The sequence below is a fragment of the Danio rerio genome, chromosome 18, assembly GCF_049306965.1.
Source record: "Danio rerio strain Tuebingen ecotype United States chromosome 18, GRCz12tu, whole genome shotgun sequence".
Lineage (NCBI taxonomy): Eukaryota > Metazoa > Chordata > Actinopteri > Cypriniformes > Danionidae > Danio > Danio rerio.
This window is the reverse complement of record NC_133193.1, coordinates 50,627,501-50,639,853: the sequence shown is the minus strand read 5'-3', so window position 1 is coordinate 50,639,853 and position 12,353 is coordinate 50,627,501. Positions and strand designations below refer to the sequence as shown.

The 12,353-nt window shown below is 38.6% G+C and overlaps 1 protein-coding gene across 10 annotated transcripts in view; it reads left to right on the top strand.

The window, feature by feature from the left end:
- The window catches only part of kirrel3b (kirre like nephrin family adhesion molecule 3b), a 367,679-nt gene that overhangs the window by 276,130 nt on the left and 79,196 nt on the right, over window positions 1–12,353 (top strand). For all 10 annotated transcript variants that reach the window (XM_021467925.3, XM_073929721.1, XM_073929720.1 and 7 more), the window contains exon 5: window positions 6,879–7,029. In XM_021467925.3, coding sequence (XP_021323600.1) covers window positions 6,879–7,029 — 151 coding nt within the window. The remainder of the gene's footprint in view (window positions 1–6,878; window positions 7,030–12,353) is intronic.

The following is a 12,353-nucleotide window of genomic DNA, read 5'->3' as shown; positions in this document are numbered from 1 at the left end:
GTAATATTTATGTCTGCTAAAGATTTCTAACCACTTTAGCTGTGTGTTTGGGGCTACTATATGATATATTATCATACATTCAAAGAAATTGTTCTAAAGTTGGAGCATGCCATTACAAAATATGGTTTGTGTACTGTATAAAAGGTAAGATAATACCAGTAGCTGGTACATACTTTCAATATAACCTTAGCTTGAAATGATGCAATCATATGATACAGCCTTTCCTGAAATAACCTATATTTTTACTAGTATATCCAAACAAATAAATCATGATAAATACATATATTTTTTTTAAACCAACAGTTGCTTAACAATAGCATATTATTACAGGTAAAATGTTGGTTAAATACATTCAAACCAATCCGTTAATACATTTTTACTCTAACGAACCATAACTAATCACATAAGAAAGAAGAAAGAAACAAACAAAGACTGACAAAGGGAATAACAAGCACATCAGCTTATTGTAAACCTCACAATAACACACACCTGACCTTCACCAATAACAAACATGTTCAAGGAGAAAGATTGAGCCAACATAACGAATCAAAAACTCTTCTCATCACATACCGAATTACTCAATAGCTTGATCAAGCACAATACATTTCAATAAGCAAGGTCAAAGCAGATGTCTATTGTGTTATTAAATAGTCTTACCTTCAATAGAGCTGATGTATCTCATATGAAATAGAGAGATCCTTCAAAGAGCATCACTGTATAAAGGTATTGGCAGAAAAAAAATATTCAATTGTGGTAGCAACTCCATTTTGGTGATGCAAGTTTCCCTTATTGAAAATCCTCACATTCGGTTTCAAGATGGCCGCTGTGTGAAATACATGGTTGGGAAAGGATAGGACACTGGACCCTTTCACTCATGGTCTAGGCCTCTTGAGAGTGTGTACACACAACAGATATCCCATCATGCATCAGGTCTGGGAGTAAATCATGTGACTTTTTGTTCCAATCTTTGTGTAATACTAATAAAAGAAACCCACTGAACCCAAAAAAAAAAAGATTATAAAGGTTTCAAGAAGCCGAGGTAAAAAATCAGCCTCCACCCTACTGAAAAATCCAGCTTAAACCAGCCTAAGCTGGTTGGCTGGTTTTAGCTGGTTGACCAGCCTGGTTGTAGAGGGGCTTTGGCCATTTCCAGGCTGGTTTAAGCTGGACATAGCCGGTTTTGACTGGGCTCCCAGCCTGGCTAAGCTGGTTAAGCTGGTTTTAGCTGGTCATCTTGCAGCCTGACCAGCTGAGACCAGGCTGGAAATGGCTGGAAACCAGCCTGGAAATGGCCAAAACCCCTCTAAAACCAGGCTGGTCGACCAGCTAAAACCAGCCAACCAGCCTGGGCTGGTTTAAGTTGTTTTTTTTAGTAGGGCTCACATTCGGTTTCAAGATGGCAGCTGTGTGAAAACAGTTTCAACTTTCTCCAATTGTTCTTTTTATGAACGTCACTTTTTGTTTCAAAATGGCTGCCATGTCATATGCATGGTTGGGAAAGGATAGGACACTGGACCCTTTCACTCATGACCTAGGCCTCTTGAGAGTGTGTACACACAACAGATATCCCATCATGCATCAGGTCCGGGAGTAAATCATGTGACTTTTTGTTCCAATCTTTGTGTAATACAAATAAAAGAAACCCACTGAACCCAAAAAAGAAAAGATTATAAAGGTTTCAACAAGCCGAGCTAACAAAACAGCCACCACTCCTATTTTGAATGTATTCAAGGTGAACTGGAAAGAAATGTTTGACATTTTACTACCCAGAACACCTTCTTTAGTTATGAAAAGGGTGAGAAATGTGTCTTGTTCTAGTGTTTTGTGATTAAGGTCTTTGTGTCACCCGTAATAACACATTCTCAGTGTGTTTTAAATACATGCCTCTTTTATCCTCTCTTTCAGTTTCCTTCTCTTTTTCTCTCTGTTGGTGGGATGCTGAGTGTGAGGTTTTATTGCTGTATTTCAAATCGGCGGCAAAAAGAAGAAAAAATGAGTTAGTAATTACTACTATTAGCGAGCTCCCTATCACTGGCCTGTGCGATGACAAGACTAATTACTAGCGACTGACTATAAAGGCTCAAAAGTACATTATTCTTGCAGATTCTTTGGGAGAGTTGATGACATTAATACATGGTCTTTTAGAGACACAGATGGGGTCTTGACTGGCCTCCCACGCAAGGCTTTAAAAGGCCACAAGATGCTGTGGGGGTTTGGCTTGATGGGACGTTTTGCTGGAACACTTTCTCACGTTTGAACCTGCACTTTCATTAATGATGTTCATACAGTAGCTAGATTTGAGTGGTTGTATAAGATGGGAATTCTAAAAGCATAACACATAGCCTACATATTTGTGAAACTGCACAAATGCACTTGTACATTCGTCTGGTTGCAGTTTGTAGGTATAACGAACACTAGAGGGGAGTGTAAAGCCAACTTTTGTTCCTTTTCACGCAAATGATAATCACGGGGACATCGTATTGACGAATAAAGGATGATTTTCATGCAGTTATTTGCTCAAGACCAAATAAATACCACAGTACAACTTAATATCGTTTATTATTTGTAACTTAATACATTTGCCTCATGTAATTCCATACAGAAACATGTGTATGGTGATGGAGAGTGCTTAGATTCAAGATTTGGTTCCTCAAAATCAATGTAAAATGTGGTCTTGGTGCACTTTTCCCTTGCGTTAGCTTTTGAAATCACTATTGGTTGGTTTTAGGGAAGAGTTTAGTTGCTGGTGAGCTGTACAAGCCTCACCTTCTTATGGATATGTGTCTGAAACGTAACAAAACATACCCTAAGAAACATACCTCAAATTTGCAAAAATGTAGACAGCGCCCTCTAGTGGATTTGTCATCTGAAGTGTGCAGCAAAATGTACGCGGAGCAACGTATTTTAAAGTTTAGTTGCTGGTCATCTATATAACAAGCCCCACCTTCTAATAGATGTGTACAAGAAGGGCATGTATCTGAAATAAACAACAAAACGCACACTAAATAACAGTTTAAATTCACACAAAAAAATTTAGACAGCACCCTCTAGTCGATTTGTCATCTGAAACGTGCAACGAAACGTACATGAAGCAACGTATTTTAAAGTTTAGTTGCTGGTCATCTATACAACAAGCCCCACCTTCTTATGGAAGTGTACAAAAAGAGTGTGTATCTAAAACGTACAAGAAAACACACACTAAGTGACATAGTTCAAATTCACATAAATGTAGAGAGCGCCCTCTAGTGGATTTGTCATCTGAAACATGCAGCGCAACATTCGTGGACCACGCTTTTTAAAGTTTCTCAAAATGTTGGCGTAGCTGCATTTACCAGAGTCTGGGCAGTATTGAGCCTTGCCAATGTGAGCATTCAAGTGATTTTAAACCATCCAAGTGCAAGAAGAAACAACAACAAAAGAAATTCTAACAATGCTGGCTGTTTTCTGTGTACACACACATGTTGCACATACACACATATATACAATTTAGCATTTGTCCTGTCCTCTATGCGCACAACGATGCAATCCTTTTGCAAAAAAAATAAAACATATTCATGTGGAGATGTGGAGAAGTGCGAACAGGATGTTAACAGAGACACTGAAGACGGACACAAAAAAAGAGAACAGTTATGCTAGCAGAGAAAATACTGCAAATTCATTGAAGTGATGATGGAAATACTGGAAGAAAAAAGTCAATAAAGACTTGGTGTGGGAGTTTATATTGCATATCTGTGAGTCTGAAGGGAACTGTCTGTCCTCCAAAAAGTTATGATGACATTATTTTCCCCTCCTATAACTCAAAGTTCAGAGCAATTATCTGTTTTCCTGCTATTGTATAACCAAGTAAATAGTATATAGTGCCCCCTACTGGCAAAGAGTGAATTAGAATTTTCATTCAGCCCATCTGCGACTTGTTTTGTGCAATACATTCTATTTTTGCCATGTCAAAGTCTATGTCAAATCAGCTAGCACACATTGTTAGTCTTTAGTTAAAAAAATAATCTGTAAAAGTAAAAAAAAAAAAGAAGTCTTGATAATCTCCAATCTGTTTTAACCAGTTGTAATATTATCTGTCAGGTTATAACACCTTTTGGTTTCAAATATTAATATCTCTTTTCTAACAAATTAATTTCAGAAATGTTGCTTCTGCATTTGGAGTGGTGCTAACTCTCTGTTGTTGATTTGATATAATGAAATGATGCACAAAAAAGCCCTCTCCCATACTTTTTCAGTCAACCAAACATTCAATCAACCAAAATCAACTAAACCAATCGAACTAAATCAAATGATCTAAAAAAATCTAATCAAACTCAAATCAAATGATATATAAAATCAAATCAAACTCAAATCAAATGATATATAAAAGCATACCAAAATCAAATCAAATCAACTTGCCTCAAATCAATCAATCAATCGATCAATCAAAATCAAATCAAATCAAATCATCCAACCAATCAATCAGAATTAACCAACAAACCAAATAAATCAAATTAATATAAACCAACCAACCAACCAATCAAATCACCCAAATCAAATCAACCAAATCAAATCAAATGATCTATAAAATCAACTCAACTCAACCAACCAATCAAATCAATCAACCAAATGAATTCAAATCAAATCAAATCAACGAACCAACCAACCGAATCATATCAAATCAAATCAAATCAAATCAAATCAAATCAAATCAAATCAAAATCAAAACAAAATCGAATCAAATCAAATCAAATCAAAATCAAATCAAAAATCAACCAATCAACCAACCAAATAATCAAACCAACCAAGCATCCAACCAATGTTTAACAAGCATCTGTAAATCAAGGTTAATGTCAACACAACACATACTGTTAGTTTCTATTTAAAAAGGAAATACACCAACACATGAGAATAAAAATTTGAGCAACTTTAAGTTTACATGGAGGGATAAACACGTTTTGGTATTCATTGGGTCATTTGAGCCATTTTGACAGTCGATAAACAATTTATGAAGAAGATCAACAAATAGTGAGTATCATAGTGCGATCTCCAATCATTCTGCAATACAAGACGGAAACTCTCTCTGGATGGCCAACTTATTCTGCTGGATGAGTGTTGTGTTGGCCGCTGGTTAGCATCTCTCCCTGACAGAGCGTGTGGATTCTGCCGAGCGCTTCCAGATGGAGCTCTAGCGATGGGCACAACAGACTATGACCACTGGAAAAAGAAGATTGATTTCCTCTATGGTGTACGACACGCCACGCACCAAAGCTTTGCTCTCAAACGGCACAAAGGAGGCCTAAAACATGCTGTTTTTCTCCAGAAAAACAATCGGCCCATGTGCAGAGAGAGCGCGAGCACACCAATGACTGTTTGTCTCCATTTCCTTTGGGCAGATGGGGGGAAAGAGCCTTTCTGAATCTCAGCCTTGGGAATGATATTGAATGATGTTGTTTTGTGCCGTCTTTCACCCTCAACACACATGACTGCAACCGAAACTGAAAACTAAAACTTTTACTTGACTTTCAACACACACACACACACACACATACATACACCTGTATATGTGGTAAACAAGGACGTTCATTGTCAGAATGTAAGTTATACTGAAAATAATATTTATTATATGGCCTTACCTTACTCCTCCCCTTAAAGCGCACATAGTTTACCCCTTTTTATGATTTAATATTAATATTAGGGTTCTTCTGAGTGTGCCAGTTTAGGTTCAGTTCAAAACATAGCTCAGATTTTTTTATTATAATGTGTTCAAAAGTGTCATGTTGGGCGCGTGTACACAGCTCGCTGTTTTAGGGGCATGTTGCTTCACATGAAAATTTTTTCGGCTTCCCGCCTAACGTAACAAGGGGGCGGAGCCAAGAGCTCACCCGCTCTGTGCTTGCAACAGAATTCCAAAATGCATGGTGCTGCATCAGCGTCAAACCTCGCAGAGGGGAGCTTCTGGTGTACGACCTGCAAGCAAGTTAGCTATTTTCTTTCCAATGGAGAGACACGCACATGAGGCAACGAGTTTGCACTTTTCCAGCTGCACCTAAGGTGTCACCCACCCTACCAACCAACCAACCAACCCAACCACCCTACCTGTGATCTGCCATTCAAGATTACAGGTAGCTTCTGTGAATGTGAGAAATGCGGCTGAAGTTTAAGGTAGACGCAATGAAATGTACACATGTTTGCAAACCAACTTAATGGTACAACCAATAATTCCAATTAGAGCGATAATGTGGAGAATATTGATCTTGTGTTGAGCCCAGTGAGCCTTGCATCTAAAAATAGAGCAAGGGTGTTCCTTTAGTGATATCACTTTGATTCGCGCTGAAAATGGCGGACGTGAAACGACAAACTGAGGATTAGGTGACGCGTGCCTGTCAATCAATACTGGTGGGTGGGGGGACCGCACTCCTATGTCAAGTTGTGGTCGCTCTGAAGACAGCTCCAATTGGTCCACCGTTTCTATGTTGTTAAATTGAAAGAAAAAAAAAGCACTGAGTGTGTTTATATCACCCCAATATGACCTACACACATATCTGTCCAAACAGCTTGAAAAGTAAATTTTACACCATAGGTGCCCTTTAAACCCAACCCTCACCGGAAACCTGCGGCAAATTTTGAATGTCAAAAGATTTCCACAAAAGCACACTCATTGCATTAGGTTTTTAAAGTGTTTTCTGATGTTCTTGCTGGGTGTACTGTAATTTTACTCTGCATTACATCTACTGTGATGTTTTGAATGACAAAATAAAGGAAACTGAACTGAAATGACTTTAAAAAGTGATGGGGATTAAATGGGTTTACAATTACAAATAATGCCTTTATTTAATCTTTTTTTTTTTTCGATTAAATTGAGCTCTCCATAATCATATATTTTATTTCTTTTCCTACAGACTCTTCTTAGAGATGGCCGAAGAGAAAGCACCGTAAGCACGCTGTACATCTCAGCCTCCAACATTGAATCCGGACAGAAGATCATCTGCAGAGCGTCCAACAAGGCTGTGCCCAATGGGAAGGAGACCAGTGTCACCATTGACATCCAACGTAAGCGATGCCATACTCTAGTATCTAAAATCGTTTTAATTTAATAGCAAAAAAAAAGCTAAGTTTAATCTTTCTCTTTTTGGATTGGATCAGGCTTAAGTTCCATTAAATGAAAGCCACTGTTACGCTAATCTAAAAGCACTTAGATGTCAATATTAATGGGAGAACTGCGTGCTGGTCTTTATAATTGATTTAGGTTTGCTCTTTCTGAGAGTGGTGTTAAGATGAGCCATCTTTTCCATTTTGAAAATTACACCAATTTGCAAATCCTTAAAAAAGTGGGTATTTTTTGCAGCCCAAAAATATGAAGCACAAAAAAGTCACGACAGTGTTTCTTCTGATAGTGCTTGAAATTTCAAATCAATTATTGCAGATGGATACAATCATATCTTTATACCTCTGAAAAACTTTTATTTAACAATGACTTTAAATTGTTCTCACCCAATTTCAGTGCTTTCTATTTGGCCATTTAGAGGAAATCTCTACAAGTTTCACAGAACAATACGGTCCTCCATGCATTGCCCACACCCTCACTGATTCTGTTAACCATTAGTAATAAAGCAGAGCATGCTATTTAGAGAGCCATTACTAGTGACAGCTTCTTTGTGCAACTTTTTGGATGACATAAGAAGCGCTTTGAAGCACACAGGGAGCAGGAAGAGGTGCTGTGGAACAGAGCAGGCATTAAACATCATTAACACTTGTTACTTTTGTATCTGCTTTAATGTTTGCCCAGATCTGTTTCTTAAGCAAAGCGGACAACATTATGAGATTTTTAGAACAGATGAGAGCAAAAACGGGTAATGTCCTGGCAAATTTTACCTATACGCACATATATAAAACAGTTTTGCTGTAATATACTGTTGATCATTTAATTCAATTCATCTTAATTTCTAAAGCACTTTTACTATGTAAACTGTGTCAAAGCAGCCTAACATAGAAGTTCTAATAAGTTGAAACTGTTTTAGTCCCGTTTTAACACTTCCTTCATTAATCTGAAAATAAGAAATGCCAACTCACCCAGCCGAGGCTCGAATCGGCAACCTTTTTGCTGTGATGCAAACATGCTACCCACTGCACCACCGCGTTGCCCTAGTTCAGTTCAGTGTGGTTTAATTTTGCTGAAAGTCCAAATACTCAAAAGTAAATTCATCAATGCACAACTCCAAAAGCCCCACACCAAGCAAGCCAGTGGTGAGAAACAAATGGCACCAATTGACGAAAGGGAAGGGGAAAAAAAATCTTGAGAGAATCCAGACTAAGTTGGGCACAACCATTTCTCCTCTGGTCAAAACCAACCAACCAATCAACCAACCAACCAAACAAACCAACCAAACCAACCAACCAAACCAACCAACCAACCAACCAACCAACCAACCAAACAAACCAACCAACCAACCAACCAACCAACCCACTTAGCCAACCACCAACCAACCAACCCACCAACCCAATCAACCAACCCAACCAACTAACCCACTTAGCCAACCACCAACCAACCAACCCACCAACCCAATCAACCAACCCAACCAACTAACCCACTTAGCCAACCACCAACCAACCAACCCACCAACCCAATCAACCAACCCAACCAACTAATCCACTTAGCTAACCACCAACCAACCAACCCACCAACCCAATCAACCAACCCAACCAACCAACCCAATCAACCAACCCAACCAACCAACCCACTTAGCCAACCACCAACCAACCAACCCACCAACCCAATCAACCAACCCACCCACCAGCCAACCCAACCAACCAACCCACTTAGCCAACCACCAACCAACCAACCAACCAAACCAACCAACCAATCAACCAACCAACCCACTTAGCCAACCACCAACCAACCAACCCACCAACCCAATCAACCAACCCAACCCACCAACCCACTTAGCCAACCACCAACCAACCAACCCACCAACCCAATCAACCAACCCAACCCACCAACCCACTTAGCCAACCACCAACCAACCAACCCACCAACCCAATCAACCAACCCAGCCACCAGCCAACCAACCCACCAACCCACCAACCCAACCCACCCACTTACCTACCAACCAACCAACCAACCAACCAAATGTTTAATAATCATCTGTTAATCAAGATAATTTGTTAATTAAGGTTAATTTTAACACAACACATACTGGTAGTTTTCTGTCCGTTCATTTTTTAACTGATTTATTTTCACAGTGTGCTGGTGTTTTGTATAAAATAACTGGACACTGAGGACACTGTTTTTAACGTCAATCTTTATCATAAATCTATCATTTTTTGCTTGTTTGTTCAAACAAAGCTTTAGAAAACTTTGAGTCAACTCAAAATACAGAAACTCAAAATAGCAATACTTCCACTGACCAAAAATTCCAAGATAATGAAATAACTAAAGAAAAACATGGACGAAACATGTTTTACAAACAAGCAGTTACATCATCCGTTGAGCTGCATCCCAATCATCCCAAATATTGCAGAAGACCTACTGGAACTCCAATGGACCCAAGATTCTCACAGAGTCAAGTTTGGTGAAGGAAACATCATGGTTTGGGGTTACATTCAGTATGTGGCGTGCAAGAAATCTGCAGAATGGATAGCCACATCAACAGCCTGAGGTATCAAGACATTTGTGCTGCCCATTACATTACAAACCACAGGAGAGGGCAAATTCTTCAGCAGGATAGCGCTCCTTCTCATACTTTAGCCCCCACATCAAAGCTCCGGAAAGCAAAGAAGATCAAGGTGCTCCAGGATTAGCCTGCCCAGTCACCAGACATGAACATTATTGAGCATGTCTGGGGTAAGATGAAGAAGGAGGCATTGAAGATGAATCCAAAGACTCTTGATGAACTCTGGGAGTCTTGCAAAAACGCTTTCTTCGCCATTCCAGATGACTTTATAAATCAGTGATTTGAGTCATTGCAGAGATGTATGGATGCAGTCCTCCGAGCACATGATGGAGTCAGACACAATACTCATTCTTTATCCACTGCACCATAACTTTTTTATTCTATACTGAAATTTATTTCTGTTAAGTGACAAGACTTCTGAGTCTTCTAAGCAAAGTCAGACCTTAATGTCCTAATTAAGTATTTACAAATCAAGGCAAGATCATATTTTATTTTGGTCAAATAAGCGTAATCTAGAGGCCTTTGCCTTTCTTAAAAGCCCCTAATAATACGAAATGATCAACTACAAGTCAAGATATTATTTGTTGTTGTATCAGCAACAAGACTTTAGTCAGGTAGCATATTGACCTTATTCTCCGCAGACGAGCGGGCGCTGCCATTTGAATATTTTTGGCACGAGACTTCCGGTCTCATTCACTTCCATTCATTTTTAGACATTAAAAACTGCTCGTTTCGCTGTTTGATGTTGCAAACTAATATTTCCTTGTTATATTATTCTACTTGGTCTGTATAGTCATGCAAACATTTGTTTGTAGAGCAAGTAGTTTGACCGTTTTTTGCCGTTTATTATTCCTTGTCATTTCTCCCATAGGCGACTGAAACGGAAGTTCTAAGACAATCGCGAAAACAGGCGCACTTCCGCATTTTAGAATAAGGTCAATACTGTATATGTTGAATCACCTTACATTTTTTGGTTAAGTTAATTTAGTAAACTTATGTTAGGACAACATGAAGGAATTGTGTGAAACTCAGCATTTTTAATAGTGACTATAATAAAAAAAAAAAAAAAAAAGTATTACATTCTCTTCCCTCATTTCCGTCTGATTCTCCATGCCCTAAATGCTGTGCAGAGTTGTAGAGACTCTGCACACTCCAGTGCTGTCCAGATCTGCTCCCCCGTACCGCCGTCTGTGTTTAATTAAACCACGCGAGAAATCAGACCTACTGTAATTGAACTCAGCCGCAGAGCAGGCAAATTTGCCAAGCCTCTGCGCTCTTTAATTTCATTACAGCAACCTCTCGGTGGAAAGATGGAAATGTTTTGAATGCGTCGCAGAGGCGAGTTGACTCGTTGTGAAATTTGGTGAAAGGAAGATCCCTGAGAGAAAGAGAGAGAGAGAGAGAGAGAGAGAGAGGAGGATAGAGGCAGGTGAATGTGGAACGGGAGCTACGCAAAAGAGGATAATGAGGTTTTCAGAATTACATGCAGTCAGAGGCCCGGTCCGCTTCTGAATGACTAAATGAATACCCGTCTGAGTGGGATACATTTACATTACCCTCCTGAGCTGCAGCGCCGCAACGTGTGAGACATTAACTCGGAAGAAGGGAACAAATAAAGACGGTGAATAGCAAGCGGATGACGGCAAGCTTCCCCTTTGGAGGATCAAACACTGGCAGGTGTTTAATGAATAAGTTATGGTGGTATCAGCAGGAGGGACAAAGCTACGGATGTGTGCGCACGATGCAGGAGGGTACGCGCGTTTCCACAGGGCAGTCCTGCAGGCCGAGGGGAGGCTGTGTAGCCATGCAAATCACTTAATATTGATGAAGGACAGCTGTCTGCCGATGCACAGCGCGCTTGATTTAGGGGGAAAGAGAACTGAGAAGCTCTAAACACTGCCACAGCAGCGGTAGAACATTCCAGGGGAAATTACCTAAACGTTTAATATGAATAAATGAAGCCGATGCATAATTGCGTGGAAAAGTGTGTTATCTATGGCATTCCCTCAACTGTTAAATTATGAGAGCGTCTAAGAGTGAAGTCATTTTTTTTTTTGTTTGTTCTTAAAAAAACTTTTGAAAAGTACAAAAGTTCACTCAAGTGTTTTTATGTGGTATGAATAGGGGTGTTTGCTAAAAGGGATGCAGCCATGGATGGTAGTTAATGAGAATTATTTATATTTTTTGAAAGAAATTTAAAATTTTGAAAGACATTTTGAATATTAAATTTAAATTAGAAATTTTAAAATTTAATATTATGTATTGTTTTACCCATCAATTGTATTTTATTAACATCTGTAAAAACAGAAATTATACTGGGTACTATTCATATTATCTAGTAAATTATGCATTCAATTAAATTTTATTAACATCTACTCCTATACAAACCCTAAACCCAACCATCACAGTAACAGTAAAAAAAGTAACTATACCAAGTAATAGTCATAATATTTATTAAATTATGAATTAAATTGTATTTTATTAACATCCAACCATAAACCAAACCATCACAGTAATGTAAAAACAGTACTTATACAGACTAGTATTCATATTATTTAATAAATTATGCATTAAATTGTATTTTATTAATAACTACCCCAACCATCACAGTAATGAAAAACAGTAATTATACTAAATAGTATTATTCATATTATTCATGAAATACCCAATAAATTGTATTTTATTGACATACAACCCTAAACC